This window comes from Engystomops pustulosus, chromosome 5 (genome assembly GCF_040894005.1).
Source record: "Engystomops pustulosus chromosome 5, aEngPut4.maternal, whole genome shotgun sequence".
Classification (NCBI taxonomy): Eukaryota; Metazoa; Chordata; class Amphibia; order Anura; family Leptodactylidae; genus Engystomops; species Engystomops pustulosus.
The window spans coordinates 3,938,313-3,961,106 of NC_092415.1; the positions used below are offsets into that span (position 1 = coordinate 3,938,313).

Below are 22,794 nucleotides of genomic sequence, written 5' to 3' on the forward strand. Positions count from 1 at the left end.
TCTGCACCCGGGACAGGAGGAGGCGCTGCTCACCCCCACTCTACTCCATAGTAATGTATGGAGCACGGCCCCGTATTACAGGGAAGGATAGGACATGTCCGATCTTCCTCCCGGATACAGAAGGTACATCGCCGCATGCGTGCTGCCCCTTACCGCTCCCGTACTGCGCCGTGAGTCCATTGCCTTCTATGGGGGACGTATATATATGGCGTATCTGCCTTATATATGTCCCCCGTGGCCCAGCCCTGTGAATGTAGCCTTATATTGTAGATGATAACACAGTATGGAATATTCGGGACTCCGTGTCCAGGATGTTGGGGGTTTGGTGTCACTTTTGCTGCTTTGGTCAATAACAAAGGTTTAAGATGTAGGAAATCCAATATAACGTGTGAGGCGGCGCTGATGTGAGTGACAGGAGCGATACCTGCAGCCGCGGGGGATCAATATCTGCCCAGAGCTGTGTCCTGCCGGTGATGATCAGACAACGGCGGCCGCCCCCCCCCCCCCCCCCCCGAGCCGCACTCATCCGTGAGGAGGTCACTGAGCTGTGAAATCACTGGATCCTTCTAGTGGAGGTGATGAGTGACTGCCTGCGCGTCTCTATGTGATACTGACTGCCAACTGCTAGTTACTCTAGTCACACCCAGAGCTGCTGCTTATATGTGCACTAACAATAATTTATTACAGTATAACCGGCCTCGTCTCCTGCTACGTCTCCATTAATATGTCCAGCGTCATGAGATGTTTCTCCATAGAGCAATGTATCACAGGAGACCTCACTCTGTCCTCTTCTTATTTTAGGAGTGGCGATCAGCACCTATGCCAAATACTGTTACAGGAAACTCCAGAAAGCAGCCCTGATGGGAGCGAAAAAGGTACCTACCCCCCCCCCCCCCCCCCGCACCACGACCTTCTCTGTGTATAACCCCCATGTCATACTAATAGGGGGAATCTTATAGTGATAAAGTGCCATGTATGAAAGGCTCCGCCCCCTAATATATATCCCCACACCCATTCTTCTCTGTACATCTAGAGGCTGGAGGTTCCCCCATTCTTCTCTGTACATCTAGAGGCTGGAGGTTCCCCCATTCTTCTCTGTACATCTAGAGGCTGGAGGTTCCCCCATTCTTCTCTGTACATCTAGAGGCTGGAGGTTCCCCCATTCTTCTCTGTACATCTAGAGGCTGGAGGTTCCCCCATTCTTCTCTGTACATCTAGAGGCTGGAGGTTCCTCCATTCTTCTCTGTACATCTAGAGGCTGGTGGCTCCCCCATTCTTCTCTGTACATCTAGAGGCTGGAGGTTCCCCCATTCTTCTCTGTACATCTAGAGGCTGGAGGTTCCCCCATTCTTCTCTGTACATCTAGAGGCTGGAGGTTCCCCCATTCTTCTCTGTACATCTAGAGGCTGGAGGTTCCCCCATTCTTCTTTGTACATCTAGAGGCTGGAGGTTCCCCCATTCTTCTTTGTACATCTAGAGGCTGGAGGTTCCCCCATTCTTCTCTGTACATCTAGAGGCTGGAGGTTCCCCCATTCTTCTCTGTACATCTAGAGGCTGGAGGTTCCTCCATTCTTCTCTGTACATCTAGAGGCTGGAGGTTCCTCCATTCTTCTTTGTACATCTAGAGGCTGGTGGCTCCCCCATTCTTCTCTGTACATCTAGAGGCTGGAGGTTCCCCCATTCTTCTCTGTACATCTAGAGGCTGGAGGTTCCCCCATTCTTCTCTGTACATCTAGAGGCTGGAGGTTCCTCCATTCTTCTCTGTACATCTAGAGGCTGGAGGTTCCCCCATTCTTCTCTGTACATCTAGAGGCTGGAGGTTCCCCCATTCTTCTCTGTACATCTAGAGGCTGGAGGTTCCCCCATTCTTCTCTGTACATCTAGAGGCTGGAGGTTCCCCCATTCTTCTCTGTACATCTAGAGGCTGGAGGTTCCTCCATTCTTCTCTGTACATCTAGAGGCTGGAGGTTCTCCCCATTCTTCTCTGTACATCTAGAGGCGGGAGGTTCCTCCATTCTTCTCTGTACATCTAGAGGCTGGAGGTTCTCCCCATTCTTCTCTGTACATCTAGAGGCTGGAGGTTCCCCCATTCTTCTCTGTACATCTAGAGGCTGGAGGTTCCCCCATTCTTCTCTGTACATCTAGAGGCTGGAGGTTCCCCCATTCTTCTCTGTACATCTAGAGGCTGGAGGTTCCTCCATTCTTCTCTGTACATCTAGAGGCTGGAGGTTCCCCCATTCTTCTCTGTACATCTAGAGGCTGGAGGTTCCCCCATTCTTCTCTGTACATCTAGAGGCTGGAGGTTCCCCCATTCTTCTCTGTACATCTAGAGGCTGGAGGTTCCCCCATTCTTCTCTGTACATCTAGAGGCTGGAGGTTCCTCCATTCTTCTCTGTACATCTAGAGGCTGGAGGTTCCCCCATTCTTCTCTGTACATCTAGAGGCTGGAGGTTCCCCCATTCTTCTCTGTACATCTAGAGGCTGGAGGTTCCCCCATTCTTCTCTGTACATCTAGAGGCTGGAGGTTCCCCCATTCTTCTCTGTACATCTAGAGGCTGGAGGTTCCCCCATTCTTCTCTGTACATCTAGAGGCTGGAGGTTCCCCCATTCTTCTCTGTACATCTAGAGGCTGGAGGTCCCCCCATTCTTCTCTGTACATCTAGAGGCTGGAGGTTCCTCCATTCTTCTCTGTACATCTAGAGGCTGGAGGTTCCCCCCATTCTTCTCTGTACATCTAGAGGCTGGAGGTTCCCCCATTCTTCTCTGTACATCTAGAGGCTGGAGGTTCCCCCATTCTTCTCTGTACATCTAGAGGCGGGAGGTTCCCCCCATTCTTCTCTGTACATCTAGAGGCTGGAGGTTCCCCCCATTCTTCTCTGTACATCTAGAGGCTGGAGGTTCCCCCATTCTTCTCTGTACATCTAGAGGCTGGAGGTTCCCCCATTCTTCTCTGTACATCTAGAGGCTGGAGGTTCCCCCATTCTTCTTTGTACATCTAGAGGCTGGAGGTTCCCCCATTCTTCTCTGTACATCTAGAGGCTGGAGGTTCCCCCATTCTTCTCTGTACATCTAGAGGCTGGAGGTTCCCTCATTCTTCTCTGTACATCTAGAGGCTGGAGGTCCCCCCATTCTTCTCTGTACATCTAGAGGCTGGAGGTCCCCCCATTCTTCTCTGTACATCTAGAGGCTGGAGGTTCCTCCATTCTTCTTTGTACATCTAGAGGCTGGAGGTTCCTCCATTCTTCTTTGTACATCTAGAGGCTGGAGGTTCCCCCATTCTTCTTTGTACATCTAGAGGCGGGAGGTTCCTCCATTCTTCTCTGTACATCTAGAGGCTGGAGGTTCCCCCATTCTTCTCTGTACATCTAGAGGCTGGAGGTTCCCCCCATTCTTCTCTGTACATCTAGAGGCTGGAGGTTCCCCCATTCTTCTCTGTACATCTAGAGGCTGGAGGTTCCCCCATTCTTCTCTGTACATCTAGAGGCAGGAGGTTCCCCCATTCTTCTCTGTACATCTAGAGGCTGGAGGTTCCCCCATTCTTCTTTGTACATCTAGAGGCTGGAGGTTCCCCCATTCTTCTTTGTACATCTAGAGGCGGGAGGTTCCTCCATTCTTCTCTGTACATCTAGAGGCTGGAGGTTCCCCCATTCTTCTTTGTACATCTAGAGGCGGGAGGTTCCTCCATTCTTCTCTGTACATCTAGAGGCTGGAGGTTCCTCCATTCTTCTTTGTACATCTAGAGGCTGGAGGTTCCTCCATTCTTCTCTGTACATCTAGAGGCTGGAGGTTCCCCCATTCTTCTCTGTACATCTAGAGGCTGGAGGTTCCCCCATTCTTCTCTGTACATCTAGAGGCTGGAGGTTCCCCCCATTCTTCTCTGTACATCTAGAGGCTGGAGGTCCCCCCATTCTTCTCTGTACATCTAGAGGCTGGAGGTTCCCCCATTCTTCTCTGTACATCTGGAGGCTGGAGGTTCCCCCATACTTCTCTGTACATCTAGAGGCTGGAGGTTCCCCCATTCTTCTCTGTACATCTAGAGGCTGGAGGTTCCCCCATTCTTCTCTGTACATCTAGAGGCTGGAGGTCCCCCCATTCTTCTCTGTACATCTAGAGGCTGGAGGTTCCCCCATTCTTCTCTGTACATCTAGAGGCTGGAGGTTCCCCCATTCTTCTCTGTACATCTAGAGGCTGGAGGTTCCCCCATTCTTCTCTGTACATCTAGAGGCTGGAGGTTCCTCCATTCTTCTCTGTACATCTAGAGGCTGGAGGTTCCCCCATTCTTCTCTGTACATCTAGAGGCTGGAGGTTCCTCCATTCTTCTCTGTACATCTAGAGGCTGGAGGTTCCCCCATTCTTCTCTGTACATCTAGAGGCTGGAGGTTCCCCCATTCTTCTCTGTACATCTAGAGGCTGGAGGTTCCTCCATTCTTCTCTGTACATCTAGAGGCTGGAGGTTCCCCCATTCTTCTCTGTACATCTAGAGGCTGGAGGTTCCTCCATTCTTTTCTGTACATCTAGAGGCTGGAGGTTCCCCCATTCTTCTCTGTACATCTAGAGGCTGGAGGTTCCTCCATTCTTCTCTGTACATCTAGAGGCTGGAGGTTCCCCCATTCTTCTCTGTACATCTAGAGGCTGGAGGTTCCCCCATTCTTCTCTGTACATCTAGAGGCTGGAGGTTCCCCCATTCTTCTTTGTACATCTAGAGGCTGGAGGTTCCTCCATTCTTCTCTGTACATCTAGAGGCTGGAGGTTCCCCCATTCTTCTCTGTACATCTAGAGGCTGGAGGTTCCCCCCATTCTTCTTTGTACATCTAGAGGCTGGAGGTTCCCCCATTCTTCTTTGTACATCTAGAGGCGGGAGGTTCCTCCATTCTTCTCTGTACATCTAGAGGCTGGAGGTTCCCCCCATTCTTCTCTGTACATCTAGAGGCTGGAGGTTCCTCCATTCTTCTCTGTACATCTAGAGGCTGGAGGTTCCCCCCATTCTTCTCTGTACATCTAGAGGCTGGAGGTTCTCCCATTCTTCTCTGTACATCTAGAGGCTGGAGGTTCCCCCATTCTTCTCTGTACATCTAGAGGCTGGAGGTTCCCCCATTCTTCTCTGTACATCTAGAGGCTGGAGGTTCCTCCATTCTTCTCTGTACATCTAGAGGCTGGAGGTTCCCCCATTCTTCTCTGTACATCTAGAGGCTGGAGGTTCCCCCATTCTTCTCTGTACATCTAGAGGCTGGAGGTTCCCCCATTCTTCTTTGTACATCTAGAGGCGGGAGGTTCCTCCATTCTTCTCTGTACATCTAGAGGCTGGAGGTTCCCCCATTCTTCTTTGTACATCTAGAGGCTGGAGGTTCCTCCATTCTTCTTTGTACATCTAGAGGCTGGAGGTTCCCCCCATTCTTCTCTGTACATCTAGAGGCGGGAGGTTCCTCCATTCTTCTCTGTACATCTAGAGGCTGGAGGTTCCCCCATTCTTCTTTGTACATCTAGAGGCTGGAGGTTCCCCCATTCTTCTCTGTACATCTAGAGGCTGGAGGTTCCCCCATTCTTCTTTGTACATCTAGAGGCTGGAGGTTCCCCCCATTCTTCTCTGTACATCTAGAGGCTGGAGGTTCCTCCATTCTTCTTTGTACATCTAGAGGCTGGAGGTTCCCCCAATCTTCTCTGTACATCTAGAGGCTGGAGGTTCTCCCATTCTTCTCTGTACATCTAGAGGCTGGAGGTTCCCCCCATTCTTCTTTGTACATCTAGAGGCTGGAGGTTCTCCCATTCTTCTCTGTACATCTAGAGGCTGGAGGTTCCCCCATTCTTCTCTGTACATCTAGAGGCTGGAGGTTCCCCCATTCTTCTCTGTACATCTAGAGGCTGGAGGTTCCCCCATTCTTCTCTGTACATCTAGAGGCTGGAGGTTCCTCCATTCTTCTCTGTACATCTAGAGGCTGGAGGTTCCTCCATTCTTCTCTGTACATCTAGAGGCTGGAGGTTCCTCCATTCTTCTCTGTACATCTAGAGGCTGGAGGTTCCTCCATTCTTCTCTGTACATCTAGAGGCTGGAGGTTCCCCCCATTCTTCTTTGTACATCTAGAGGCTGGAGGTTCTCCCATTCTTCTCTGTACATCTAGAGGCTGGAGGTTCCCCCATTCTTCTCTGTACATCTAGAGGCTGGAGGTTCCCCCATTCTTCTCTGTACATCTAGAGGCTGGAGGTTCCTCCATTCTTCTCTGTACATCTAGAGGCTGGAGGTTCCTCCATTCTTCTCTGTACATCTAGAGGCTGGAGGTTCCTCCATTCTTCTCTGTACATCTAGAGGCTGGAGGTTCCCCCATTCTTCTCTGTACATCTAGAGGCTGGAGGTTCCCCCATTCTTCTCTGTACATCTAGAGGCTGGAGGCTCCTCCATTCTTCTCTGTACATCTAGAGGCTGGAGGTTCCCCCATTCTTCTCTGTACATACAGAGGCTGGAGGTTCCTCCATTCTTCTCTGTACATCTAGAGGCTGGAGGTTCCCCCATTCTTCTCTGTACATCTAGAGGCTGGAGGTTCCCCCATTCTTCTCTGTACATCTAGAGGCTGGAGGTTCCCCCCATTCTTCTCTGTACATCTAGAGGCTGGAGGTCCCTCCATTCTTCTCTGTACATCTAGAGGCTGGAGGTTCCCCCATTCTTCTCTGTACATCTAGAGGCTGGAGGTTCCCCCATTCTTCTCTGTACATCTAGAGGCTGGAGGTTCCCCCATTCTTCTCTGTACATCTAGAGGCTGGAGGTTCCCCCATTCTTCTCTGTACATCTAGAGGCTGGAGGTTCCTCCATTCTTCTCTGTACATCTAGAGGCTGGAGGTTCCCCCATTCTTCTCTGTACATCTAGAGGCTGGAGGTTCCCCCATTCTTCTCTGTACATCTAGAGGCTGGAGGTTCCTCCATTCTTCTCTGTACATCTAGAGGCTGGAGGTTCCCCCATTCTTCTCTGTACATCTAGAGGCTGGAGGTTCCCCCCATTCTTCTCTGTACATCTAGAGGCTGGAGGTTCCCCCATTCTTCTCTGTACATCTAGAGGCTGGAGGTTCCCCCATTCTTCTCTGTACATCTAGAGGCTGGAGGTTCCCCCATTCTTCTCTGTACATCTAGAGGCTGGAGGTTCCCCCATTCTTCTCTGTACATCTAGAGGCTGGAGGTTCCTCCATTCTTCTCTGTACATCTAGAGGCTGGAGGTTCCCCCATTCTTCTCTGTACATCTAGAGGCTGGAGGTTCCCCCATTCTTCTCTGTACATCTAGAGGCTGGAGGTTCCTCCATTCTTCTCTGTACATCTAGAGGCTGGGGGTTCCCGCATTCTTCTTGTACATCTAGAGGCTGGAGGTTCCCCCATTCTTCTCTGTACATCTAGAGGCTGGAGGTTCCCCCATTCTTCTCTGTACATCTAGAGGCTGGAGGTTCCCCCCATTCTTCTCTGTACATCTAGAGGCTGGAGGTTCCCCCATTCTTCTCTGTACATCTAGAGGCTGGAGGTTCCCCCATTCTTCTCTGTACATCTAGAGGCTGGAGGTTCCTCCATTCTTCTCTGTACATCTAGAGGCTGGAGGTTCCCCCCATTCTTCTCTGTACATCTAGAGGCTGGAGGTTCCTCCATTCTTCTCTGTACATCTAGAGGCTGGAGGTTCCTCCATTCTTCTCTGTACATCTAGAGGCTGGAGGTTCCCCCCATTCTTCTCTGTACATCTAGAGGCTGGAGGTTCCCCCATTCTTCTCTGTACATCTAGAGGCTGGAGGTTCCTCCATTCTTCTCTGTACATCTAGAGGCTGGAGGTCCCCCCATTCTTCTCTGTACATCTAGAGGCTGGAGGTTCCTCCATTCTTCTCTGTACATCTAGAGGCTGGAGGTCCCCCCATTCTTCTCTGTACATCTAGAGGCTGGAGGTTCCTCCATTCTTCTCTGTACATCTAGAGGCTGGAGGTTCCCCCATTCTTCTCTGTACATCTAGAGGCTGGAGGTTCCTCCATTCTTCTCTGTACATCTAGAGGCTGGAGGTTCCTCCATTCTTCCTTGTACATCTAGAGGCTGGAGGTTCCTCCATTCTTCTCTGCACATCTAGAGGCTGGAGGTTCCTCCATTCTTCTTTGTACATCTAGAGGCTGGAGGTTCCCCCATTCTTCTCTGTACATCTAGAGGCTGAAGGTCCCCCCATTCTTCTCTGTACATCTAGAGGCTGGAGGTTCCCCCATTCTTCTCTGTACATCTAGAGGCTGGAGGTTCCCCCATTCTTCTCTGTACATCTAGAGGCTGGAGGTTCCCCCATTCTTCTCTGTACATCTAGAGACTGGAGGTTCCCCCATTCTTCTCTGTACATCTAGAGGCTGGAGGTTCCCCCATTCTTCTCTGTACATCTAGAGGCTGGAGGTTCCCCCCATTCTTCTCTGTACATCTAGAGGCTGGAGGTTCCCCCCATTCTTCTCTGTACATCTAGAGGCTGGAGGTTCCTCCATTCTTCTCTGTACATCTAGAGGCTGGAGGTTCCCCCATTCTTCTCTGTACATCTAGAGGCTGGAGGTTCCCCCCATTCTTCTCTGTACATCTAGAGGCTGGAGGTTCCCCCATTCTTCTCTGTACATCTAGAGGCTGGAGGTTCCTCCATTCTTCTCTGTACATCTAGAGGCTGGAGGTTCCTCCATTCTTCTCTGTACATCTAGAGGCTGGAGGTTCCCCCATTCTTCTCTGTACATCTAGAGGCTGGAGGTTCCCCCCATTCTTCTCTGTACATCTAGAGGCTGGAGGTTCCCCCATTCTTCTCTGTACATCTAGAGGCTGGAGGTTCCTCCATTCTTCTCTGTACATCTAGAGGCTGGAGGTTCCCCCATTCTTCTCTGTACATCTGGAGGCTGGAGGTTCCCCCATTCTTCTCTGTACATCTAGAGGCTGGAGGTTCCCCCATTCTTCTCTGTACATCTAGAGGCTGGAGGTTCCTCCATTCTTCTCTGTACATCTAGAGGCTGGAGGTTCCCCCCATTCTTCTCTGTACATCTAGAGGCTGGAGGTCCCCCCATTCTTCTCTGTACATCTAGAGGCTGGAGGTCCCCCCATTCTTCTCTGTACATCTAGAGGCTGGAGGTTCCTCCATTCTTCTCTGTACATCTAGAGGCTGGAGGTTCCCCCATTCTTCTCTGTACATCTAGAGGCTGGAGGTTCCCCCATTCTTCTTTGTACATATAACTGCGTTTGGGCTGAATAAATTGGCCACAATTTTCTCTATTTTTAATTTGCAACACAAATTTGTAACATCTTGTATCATTTTGTTTGCACCTCACAGATACTTGATGCTTTGTTTTCCTCTATCACATAAATGTTCAATAAAAATCCCTGAATGTTATTAATGGTAACATGTAATCCCGCTGTACACGACTGTATCTACATGACGTCACACTGTGTCACACTGCTCTGTGCCCATAAGTCAGTCCTCCGGCTCTCTGACCTTTACTCAGTGCATCCTCTTTCCTGGCATCAGCTTCATGGCATCGCCCCAGATGTTCCATTCGGCCCTTGAGGATATTTTTAATTAACTGCCAATTAATTACCAGTCACTGTGTATCCCAGAGAACATGGCCCGGCAGTGACCTGCAGCAGTGACGCTCCATGTGCTGATCCACAGCGCCCAGTACACAGCACACAGTAGCATATCCTCACATCTGCAGTGGTGTTACATGGGACTGCAGGTCACACCTACAGACCTACTACATGATCTGTACTCAGAGATATCACTGTGTTATCTGTGGTGTTACATAGGACTGCAGGACACATCTACTACGTGATCTGTACTCAGAGATATCACTGTGTTATCTGTGGTGTTACATAGGACTGCAGGACACATCTACTACATGATCTGTACTCAGAGATATTACTGTGTTATCTGTGGTGTTACATAGGACTGCAGGATACATCTACTACATGATCTGTACTCAGAGATATCACTGTGTTATCTGTGGTGTTACATGGGACTGCAGGTCACATCTACTACATGATCTGTACTCAGAGATATCACTGTGTTATCTGTGGTGTTACATAGGACTGCAGGACACATCTACTACATGATCTGTACTCAGAGATATCACTGTGCTATCTGTGGTGTTACATAGGACTGCAGGACACATCTACTACATGATCTGTACTCAGATATCACTGTGTTATCTGTGGTGTTACATAGGACTGCAGGACACATCTACTACATGATCTGTACTCAGAGATATCACTGTGTTATCTGTGGTGTTACATAGGACTGCAGGTGACATCTACTACATGATCTGTACTCAGAGATATCACTGTGTTATCTGTGGTGTTACATGGGACTGCAGGACACATCTACTACATGATCTGTACTCAGAGATATCACTGTGTTATCTGTGGTGTTACATAGGACTGCAGGACACATCTACTACATGATCTGTACTCAGAGATATCACTGTGTTATCTGTGGTGTTACATAGGACTGCAGGACACATCTACTACATGATCTGTACTCAGAGATATCACTGTGTTATCTGTGGTGTTACATGGGACTGCAGGATACATCTACTACATGCTCTGTACTCAGAGATATCACTGTGTTATCTGTGGTGTTACATAGGACTGCAGGACACATCTACTACATGATCTGTACTCAGAGATATCACTGTGTTATCTGTGGTGTTACATAGGACTGCAGGACACATCTACTACATGATCTGTACTCAGAGATATCACTGTGTTATCTGTGGTGTTACATAGGACTGCAGGACACATCTACTACATGATCTGTACTCAGAGATATCACTGTGTTATCTGTGGTGTTACATAGGACTGCAGGACACATCTACTACATGATCTGTACTCAGAGATATCACTGTGTTATCTGTGCTGTTACATGGGACTGCAGGACACATCTACTACATGATCTGTACTCAGAGATATCACTGTGTTACGTGTGCTGTTACATGGGACTGCAGGACACATCTACTACATGATCTGTACTCAGAGATATCACTGTGTTATCTGTGGTGTTACATAGGACTGCAGGACACATCTACTACATGATCTGTACTCAGAGATATCACTGTGTTATCTGTGGTGTTACATAGGACTGCAGGACACATCTACTACATGATCTGTACTCAGAGAGATATCACTGTGTTATCTGTGGTGTTACATAGGACTGCAGGACACATCTACTACATGATCTGTACTCAGAGATATCACTGTGTTATCTGTGGTGTTACATAGGACTGCAGGACACATCTACTACATGATCTGTACTCAGAGATATCACTGTGTTATCTGTGGTGTTACATAGGACTGCAGGACACATCTACTACATGATCTGTACTCAGAGATATCACTGTGTTATCTGTGGTGTTACATAGGACTGCAGGATACATCTACTACATGATCTGTACTCAGAGATATCACTGTGTTATCTGTGGTGTTACATAGGACTGCAGGACACATCTACTACATGATCTGTACTCAGAGATATCACTGTGTTATCTGTGGTGTTACATAGGACTGCAGGACACATCTACTACATGATCTGTACTCAGAGAGATATTACTGTGTTATCTGTGGTGTTACATAGGACTGCAGGACACATCTACTACATGATCTGTACTCAGAGATATCACTGTGTTATCTGTGGTGTTACATGGGACTGCAGGACACATCTACTACATGATCTGTACTCAGAGATATCACTGTGTTATCTGTGCTGTTACATAGGACTGCAGGACACATCTACTACATGATCTGTACTCAGAGATATCACTGTGTTATCTGTGGTGTTACATAGGACTGCAGGACACATCTACTACATGATCTGTACTCAGAGATATCACTGTGTTATCTGTGGTGTTACATAGGACTGCAGGACACATCTACTACATGATCTGTATTCAGAGATATCACTGTGTTATCTGTGGTGTTACATAGGACTGCAGGATACATCTACTACATGATCTGTACTCAGAGATATCACTGTGTTATCTGTGGTGTTACATAGGACTGCAGGACACATCTACTACATGATCTGTACTCAGAGATATCACTGTGTTATCTGTGGTGTTACATGGGACTGCAGGACACATCTACTACATGATCTGTACTCAGAGATATCACTGTGTTATCTGTGGTGTTACATAGGACTGCAGGACACATCTACTACATGATCTGTACTCAGAGATATCACTGTGTTATCTGTGGTGTTACATAGGACTGCAAGACACATCTACTACATGATCTGTACTCAGAGATATCACTGTGTTATCTGTGGTGTTACATAGGACTGCAGGACACATCTACTACATGATCTGTACTCAGAGATATCACTGTGCTATCTGTGGTGTTACATGGGACTGCAGGACACATCACTACATGATCTGTACTCAGAGATATCACTGTGTTATCTGTGGTGTTACATAGGACTGCAGGACACATCTACTACATGATCTGTACTCAGAGATATCACTGTGTTATCTGTGGTGTTACATAGGACTGCAGGACACATCTACTACATGATCTGTACTCAGAGATATCACTGTGTTTTCTGTGGTGTTACATAGGACTGCAGGACACATCTACTACATGATCTGTACTCAGAGAGATATCACTGTGTTATCTGTGGTGTTACATAGGACTGCAGGACACATCTACTACATGATCTGTACTCAGAGATATCACTGTGTTATCTGTGGTGTTACATAGGACTGCAGGACACATCTACTACATGATCTGTACTCAGAGATATCACTGTGTTATCTGTGCTGTTACATAGGACTGCAGGTCACATCTACTACATGATCTGTACTCAGAGATATCACTGTGTTATCTGTGGTGTTACATAGGACTGCAGGACACATCTACTACATGATCTGTACTCAGAGATATCACTGTGTTATCTGTGGTGTTACATAGGACTGCAGGTCACATCTACTACATGATCTGTACTCAGAGCTATCACTGTGTTATCTGTGGTGTTACATAGGACTGCAGGTCACATCTACTACATGATCTGTACTCAGAGATATCACTGTGTTATCTGTGGTGTTACATAGGACTGCAGGACACATCTACTACATGATCTGTACTCAGAGATATCACTGTGTTATCTGTGGTGTTACATAGGACTGCAGGACACATCTACTACATGATCTGTACTCAGAGCTATCACTGTGTTATCTGTGGTGTTACATAGGACTGCAGGTCACATCTACTACATGATCTGTACTCAGAGATATCACTGTGTTATCTGTGGTGTTACATAGGACTGCAGGACACATCTACTACATGATCTGTACTCAGAGATATCACTGTGTTATCTGTGGTGTTACATAGGACTGCAGGACACATCTACTACATGATCTGTACTCAGAGATATCACTGTGTTATCTGTGGTGTTACATAGGACTGCAGGACACATCTACTACATGATCTGTACTCAGAGATATCACTGTGTTATCTGTGGTGTTACATAGGACTGCAGGACACATCTACTACATGATCTGTACTCAGAGATATCACTGTGTTATCTGTGGTGTTACATAGGACTGCAGGTCACATCTACTACATGATCTGTACTCAGAGCTATCACTACGTTATCTGTGGTGTTACATAGGACTGCAGGTCACATCTACTACATGATCTGTACTCAGAGATATCACTGTGTTATCTGTGGTGTTACATAGGACTGCAGGACACATCTACTACATGATCTGTACTCAGAGATATCACTGTGTTATCTGTGGTGTTACATGGGACTGCAGGACACATCTACTACATGATCTGTACTCAGAGATATCACTGTGTTATCTGTGCTGTTACATAGGACTGCAGGTCACATCTACTACATGATCTGTACTCAGAGCTATCACTACGTTATCTGTGGTGTTACATAGGACTGCAGGTCACATCTACTACATGATCTGTACTCAGAGATATCACTGTGTTATCTGTGGTGTTACATAGGACTGCAGGACACATCTACTACATGATCTGTACTCAGAGATATCACTGTGTTATCTGTGGTGTTACATAGGACTGCAGGACACATCTACTACATGATCTGTACTCAGAGAGATATCACTGTGTTATCTGTGCTGTTACATAGGACTGCAGGTCACATCTACTACATGATCTGTACTCAGAGATATCACTGTGTTATCTGTGGTGTTACATAGGACTGCAGGACACATCTACTACATGATCTGTACTCAGAGATATCACTGTGTTATCTGTGGTGTTACATAGGACTGCAGGACACATCTACTACATGATCTGTACTCAGAGATATCACTGTGTTATCTGTGCTGTTACATAGGACTGCAGGACACATCTACTACATGATCTGTACTCAGAGAGATATTACTGTGTTATCTGTGGTGTTACATAGGACTGCAGGACACATCTACTACATGATCTGTACTCAGAGATATCACTGTGTTATCTGTGGTGTTACATAGGACTGCAGGACACATCTACTACATGATCTGTACTCAGAGATATCACTGTGTTATCTGTGCTGTTACATAGGACTGCAGGTCACATCTACTACATGATCTGTACTCAGAGATATCACTGTGTTATCTGTGGTGTTACATAGGACTGCAGGACACATCTACTACATGATCTGTACTCAGAGATATCACTGTGTTATCTGTGGTGTTACATGGGACTGCAGGACACATCTACTACATGATCTGTACTCAGAGATATCACTGTGTTATCTGTGGTGTTACATAGGACTGCAGGTCACATCTACTACATGATCTGTACTCAGAGCTATCACTGTGTTATCTGTGGTGTTACATAGGACTGCAGGTCACATCTACTACATGATCTGTACTCAGAGATATCACTGTGTTATCTGTGGTGTTACATAGGACTGCAGGACACATCTACTACATGATCTGTACTCAGAGATATCACTGTGTTATCTGTGGTGTTACATAGGACTGCAGGACACATCTACTACATGATCTGTACTCAGAGCTATCACTGTGTTATCTGTGGTGTTACATAGGACTGCAGGTCACATCTACTACATGATCTGTACTCAGAGATATCACTGTGTTATCTGTGGTGTTACATAGGACTGCAGGACACATCTACTACATGATCTGTACTCAGAGATATCACTGTGTTATCTGTGGTGTTACATAGGACTGCAGGACACATCTACTACATGATCTGTACTCAGAGATATCACTGTGTTATCTGTGGTGTTACATAGGACTGCAGGACACATCTACTACATGATCTGTACTCAGAGATATCACTGTGTTATCTGTGGTGTTACATAGGACTGCAGGACACATCTACTACATGATCTGTACTCAGAGATATCACTGTGTTATCTGTGGTGTTACATAGGACTGCAGGTCACATCTACTACATGATCTGTACTCAGAGCTATCACTACGTTATCTGTGGTGTTACATAGGACTGCAGGTCACATCTACTACATGATCTGTACTCAGAGATATCACTGTGTTATCTGTGGTGTTACATAGGACTGCAGGACACATCTACTACATGATCTGTACTCAGAGATATCACTGTGTTATCTGTGGTGTTACATGGGACTGCAGGACACATCTACTACATGATCTGTACTCAGAGATATCACTGTGTTATCTGTGCTGTTACATAGGACTGCAGGTCACATCTACTACATGATCTGTACTCAGAGCTATCACTACGTTATCTGTGGTGTTACATAGGACTGCAGGTCACATCTACTACATGATCTGTACTCAGAGATATCACTGTGTTATCTGTGGTGTTACATAGGACTGCAGGACACATCTACTACATGATCTGTACTCAGAGATATCACTGTGTTATCTGTGGTGTTACATAGGACTGCAGGACACATCTACTACATGATCTGTACTCAGAGAGATATCACTGTGTTATCTGTGCTGTTACATAGGACTGCAGGTCACATCTACTACATGATCTGTACTCAGAGATATCACTGTGTTATCTGTGGTGTTACATAGGACTGCAGGACACATCTACTACATGATCTGTACTCAGAGATATCACTGTGTTATCTGTGGTGTTACATAGGACTGCAGGACACATCTACTACATGATCTGTACTCAGAGATATCACTGTGTTATCTGTGGTGTTACATAGGACTGCAGGATACATCTACTACATGATCTGTACTCAGAGAGATATCACTGTGTTATCTGTGGTGTTACATAGGACTGCAGGACACATTCACTACATGATCTGTACTCAGAGATATCACTGTGTTATCTGTGGTGTTACATAGGACTGCAGGTCACATCTACTACATGATCTGTACTCAGAGATATCACTGTGCTATCTGTGGTGTTACATAGGACTGCAGGACACATCTACTACATGATCTGTACACAGAGATATCACTGTGTTATCTGTGCTGTTACATAGGACTGCAGGTCACATCTACTACATGATCTGTACTCAGAGATATCACTGTGTTATCTGTGGTGTTACATAGGACTGCAGGACACATCTACTACATGATCTGTACTCAGAGATATCACTGTGTTATCTGTGGTGTTACATAGGACTGCAGGACACATCTACTACATGATCTGTACTCAGAGATATCACTGTGTTATCTGTGGTGTTACATAGGACTGCAGGAGACATCTACTACATGATCTGTACTCAGAGATATCACTGTGTTATCTGTGGTGTTACATAGGACTGCAGGACACATCTACTACATGATCTGTACTCAGAGATATCACTGTGTTATCTGTGGTGTTACATAGGACTGCAGGACACATCTACTGCATGATCTGTACTCAGAGATATCACTGTGTTATCTGTGCTGTTACATAGGACTGCAGGACACATCTACTACATGATCTATACTCAGAGATATCACTGTGTTATCTGTGGTGTTACATAGGACTGCAGGACACATCTACTACATGATCTGTACTCAGAGATATCACTGTGTTATCTGTGGTGTTACATAGGACTGCAGGACACATCTACTACATGATCTGTACTCAGAGATATCACTGTGCTATCTGTGGTGTTACATAGGACTGCAGGACACATCTACTACATGATCTGTACTCAGATATCACTGTGTTATCTGTGGTGTTACATAGGACTGCAGGACACATCTACTACATGATCTGTACTCAGAGATATCACTGTGTTATCTGTGGTGTTACATAGGACTGCAGGACACATCTACTACATGATCTGTACTCAGAGATATCACTGTGTTATCTGTGGTGTTACATAGGACTGCAGGTCACATCTACTACATGATCTGTACTCAGAGATATCACTGTGTTATCTGTGGTGTTACATAGGACTGCAGGACACATCTACTACATGATCTGTACTCAGAGATATCACTGTGTTATCTGTGGTGTTACATAGGACTGCAGGACACATCTACTACATGATCTGTACTCAGAGATATCACTGTATTATCTGTGGTGTTACATAGGACTGCAGGACACAACTACTACATGATCTGTACTCAGAGATATCACTGTGTTATCTGTGCTGTTACATAGGACTGCAGGACACATATACTACATGATCTGTTCTCAGAGATATCACTGTGTTATCTGTGGTGTTACATAGGACTGCAGGACACATCCACTACATGATCTGTACTCAGAGATATCACTGTGTTATCTGTGGTGTTACATGGGACTGCAGGACACAGCTACTACATGATCTGTACTCAGAGATATCACTGTGTTATCTGTGGTGTTACATAGGACTGCAGGACACATCTACTACATGATCTGTACTCAGAGATATCACTGTGTTATCTGTGGTGTTACATGGGACTGCAGGACACATCTACTACATGATCTGTACTCAGAGATATCACTGTGTTATCTGTGGTGTTACATAGGACTGCAGGACACATCTACTACATGATCTGTACTCAGAGATATCACTGTGTTATCTGTGGTGTTACATAGGACTGCAGGTCACATCTACTACATGATCTGTACTCAGAGATATCACTGTGTTATCTGTGGTGTTACATAGGACTGCAGAACACATCTACTACATGATCTGTACTCAGAGATATCACTGTGTTATCTGTGGTGTTACATAGGACTGCAGGACACATCTACTACATGATCTGTACTCAGAGATATCACTGTGTTATCTGTGGTGTTACATAGGACTGCAGGTGACATCTACTACATGATCTGTACTCAGAGATATCACTGTGTTATCTGTGGTGTTACATGGGACTGCAGGTCACATCTACTACATGATCTGTACTCAGAGATATCACCGTGTTATCTGTGGTGTTACATAGGACTGCAGGACACATCTACTACATGATCTGTACTCAGAGATATCACTGTGTTATCTGTGCTGTTACATAGGACTGCAGGTCACATCTACTACATGATCTGTACTCAGAGATATCCCTGTGTTATCTGTGGTGTTACATAGGACTGCAGGACACATCTACTACATGATCTGTACTCAGAGATATCCCTGTGTTATCTGTGCTGTTACATAGGACTGCAGGTCACATCTACTACATGATCTGTACTCAGAGATATCACTGTGTTATCTGTGGTGTTACATAGGACTGCAGGTCATATCTACTACATGATCTGTACTCAGAGATGTCACTGTGTTATCTGTGGTGTTACATAGGACTGCAGGAGACATCTACTACATGATCTGTACTCAGAGATATCACTGTGTTATCTGTGGTGTTACATAGGACTGCAGGACACATCTACTACATGATCTGTACTCAGAGATATCACTGTGTTATCTGTGCTGTTACATAGGACTGCAGGACACATCTACTACATGATCTGTACTCAGAGATATCACTGTGTTATCTGTGGTGTTACATAGGACTGCAGGACACATCTACTACATGATCTGTACTCAGAGATATCACTGTGTTATCTGTGGTGTTACATAGGACTGCAGGACACATCTACTACATGATCTGTACTCAGAGATATCACTGTGTTATCTGTGGTGTTACATAGGACTGCAGGACACATCTACTACATGATCTGTACTCAGAGATATCACTGTGTTATCTGTGCTGTTACATAGGACTGCAGGACACATCTACTACATGATCTGTACTCAGAGAGATATTACTGTTTTATCTGTGGTGTTACATAGGACTGCAGGACACATCTACTACATGATCTGTACTCAGAGAGATATCACTGTGTTATCTGTGGTGTTACATAGGACTGCAGGACACATCTACTACATGATCAGTACTCAGAGATATCACTGTGTTATCTGTGGTGTTACATAGGACTGCAGGACACATCTACTACATGATCTGTACTCAGAGATATCACTGTGTTATCTGTGGTGTTACATAGGACTGCAGGACACATCTACTACATGATCTGTACTCAGAGATATCACTGTGTTATCTGTGGTGTTACATAGGACTGCAGGACACATCTACTACATGATCTGTACTCAGAGATATCACTGTGTTATCTGTGCTGTTACATAGGACTGCAGGACACATCTACTACATGATCTGTACTCAGAGATATCACTGTGTTATCTGTGGTGTTACATAGGACTGCAGGACACATCTACTACATGATCTGTACTCAGAGATATCACTGTGTTATCTGTGGTGTTACATAGGACTGCAGGACACATCTACTACATGATCTGTACTCAGAGATATCACTGTGTTATCTGTGGTGTTACATAGGACTGCAGGACACATCTACTACATGATCTGTACTCAGAGATATCACTGTGTTATCTGTGGTGTTACATAGGACTGCAGGACACATCTACTACATGATCTGTACTCAGAGATATCACTGTGTTATCTGTGGTGTTACATAGGACTGCAGGACACATCTACTACATGATCTGTACTCAGAGATATCACTGTGTTATCTGTGGTGTTACATAGGACTGCAGGACACATCTACTACATGATCTGTACTCAGAGATATCACTGTGTTATCTGTGGTGTTACATAGGACTGCAGGTCACATCTACTACATGATCTGTACTCAGAGATATCACTGTGTTATCTGTGGTGTTACATAGGACTGCAGGACACATCTACTACATGATCTGTACTCAGAGATATCACTGTGTTATCTGTGGTGTTACATAGGACTGCAGGTCACATCTACTACATGATCTGTACTCAGAGATATCACTGTGTTATCTGTGGTGTTACATAGGACTGCAGGACACATCTACTACATGATCTGTACTCAGAGATATCACTGTGTTATCTGTGGTGTTACATGGGACTGCAGGACACATCTACTACATGATCTGTACTCAGAGATATCACTGTTATCTGTGGTGTTACATAGGACTGCAGGACACATCTACTACATGATCTGTACTCAGAGATATCACTGTGTTATCTGTGGTGTTACATAGGACTGCAGGATACATCTACTACATGATCTGTACTCAGAGAGATATCACTGTGTTATCTGTGGTGTTACATAGGACTGCAGGACACATCTACTACATGACCTGTACTCAGAGATATCACTGTGTTATCTGTGGTGTTACATAGGACTGCAGGACACTACTACATGATCTGTACTCAGAGATATCACTGTGTTATCTGTGGTGTTACATGGGACTGCAGGACACTACTACATGATCTGTACTCAGAGATATCACTGTGTTATCTGTGGTGTTACATCGGACTGCAGGACACATCTACTACATGACCTGTACTCAGAGATATCACTGTGTTATCTGTGGTGTTACATAGGACTGCAGGACACATCTACTACATGATCTGTACTCAGAGATATCACTGTGTTATCTGTGGTGTTACATAGGACTGCAGGTCACATCTACTACATGATCTGTACTCAGAGATATCACTGTGTTATCTGTGGTGTTACATAGGACTGCAGGACACATCTACTACATGATCTGTACTCAGAGATATCACTGTGTTATCTGTGGTGTTACATAGGACTGCAGGACACATCTACTACATGATCTGTACTCAGAGATATCACTGTGTTATCTGTGGTGTTACATAGGACTGCAGGACACATCTACTACATGATCTGTACTCAGAGATATCACTGTGTTATCTGTGGTGTTACATAGGACTGCAGGACACATCTACTACATGATCTGTACTCAGAGATATCACTGTGTTATCTGTGGTGTTACATAGGACTGCAGGACACATCTACTACATGATCTGTACTCAGAGATATCACTGTGTTATCTGTGGTGTTACATAGGACTGCAGGACACATCTACTACATGATCTGTACTCAGAGATATCACTGTGTTATCTGTGGTGTTACATAGGACTGCAGGTCATATCTACTACATGATCTGTACTCAGAGATATCACTGTGTAATCTGTAGTGTTACATAGGACTGCAGGACACATCTACTACATGATCTGTACTCAGAGATATCACTGTGTTATCTGTGGTGTTACATAGGACTGCAGGTCACATCTACTACATGATCTGTACTCAGAGCTATCACTACGTTATCTGTGGTGTTACATAGGACTGCAGGTCACATCTACTACATGATCTGTACTCAGAGATATCACTGTGTTATCTGTGGTGTTACATAGGACTGCAGGACACATCTACTACATGATCTGTACTCAGAGATATCACTGTGTTATCTGTGGTGTTACATGGGACTGCAGGACACATCTACTACATGATCTGTACTCAGAGATATCACTGTGTTATCTGTGGTGTTACATAGGACTGCAGGACACATCTACTACATGATCTGTACTCAGAGATATCACTGTGTTATCTGTGGTGTTACATAGGACTGCAGGGCACATCTACTACATGATCTGTACTCAGAGATATCACTGTGTTATCTGTGGTGTTACATAGGACTGCAGGACACATCTACTACATGATCTGTACTCAGAGATATCACTGTGTTATCTGTGGTGTTACATAGGACTGCAGGACACATCTACTACATGATCTGTACTCAGAGATATCACTGTGCTATCTGTGGTGTTACATGGGACTGCAGGACACATCTACTACATGATCTGTACTCAGAGATATCACTGTGTTATCTGTGGTGTTACATGGGACTGCAGGACACATCTACTACATGATCTGTACTCAGAGATATCACTGTGTTATCTGTGCTGTTACATAGGACTGCAGGACACATCTACTACATGATCTGTACTCAGAGATATCACTGTGTTATCTGTGGTGTTACATAGGACTGCAGGACACATCTACTACATGATCTGTACTCAGAGATATCACTGTGTTATCTGTAGTGTTACATAGGACTGCAGGACACATCTACTACATGATCTGTACTCAGAGATATCACTGTGTTATCTGTGCTGTTACATAGGACTGCAGGACACATCTACTACATGATCTGTACTCAGAGATATCACTGTGTTATCTGTGGTGTTACATAGGACTGCAGGACACATCTTCTACATGATCTGTACTCAGAGAGATATCACTGTGTTATCTGTGGTGTTACATAGGACTGCAGGACACATCTACTACATGATCTGTACTCAGAGATATCACTGTGTTATCTGTGGTGTTACATAGGACTGCAGGATACATCTACTACATGATCTGTACTCAGAGATATCACTGTGTTATCTGTGGTGTTACATAGGACTGCAGGACACATCTACTACATGATCTGTACTCAGAGATATCACTGTGTTATCTGTGGTGTTACATAGGACTGCAGGACACATCTACTACATGATCTGTACTCAGAGATATCACTGTGTTATCTGTGGTGTTACATA

General features: G+C 45.4%; 1 protein-coding gene across 50 annotated transcripts in view; it reads left to right on the forward strand.

Moving 5' to 3' along the window:
• ARHGAP39 (Rho GTPase activating protein 39) overlaps window positions 1-22,794 on the forward strand; it is a 169,819-nt gene that overhangs the window by 115,163 nt on the left and 31,862 nt on the right. For all 50 annotated transcript variants that reach the window (XR_011855609.1, XR_011855620.1, XR_011855617.1 and 47 more), the window contains one exon: window positions 802-875. Coding sequence is in view for 2 of the 50 variants with exons in the window: in XM_072151036.1 (XP_072007137.1) it covers window positions 802-875 (74 nt within the window). In the remaining 48 variants the exon portion in view is untranslated. The remainder of the gene's footprint in view (window positions 1-801; window positions 876-22,794) is intronic.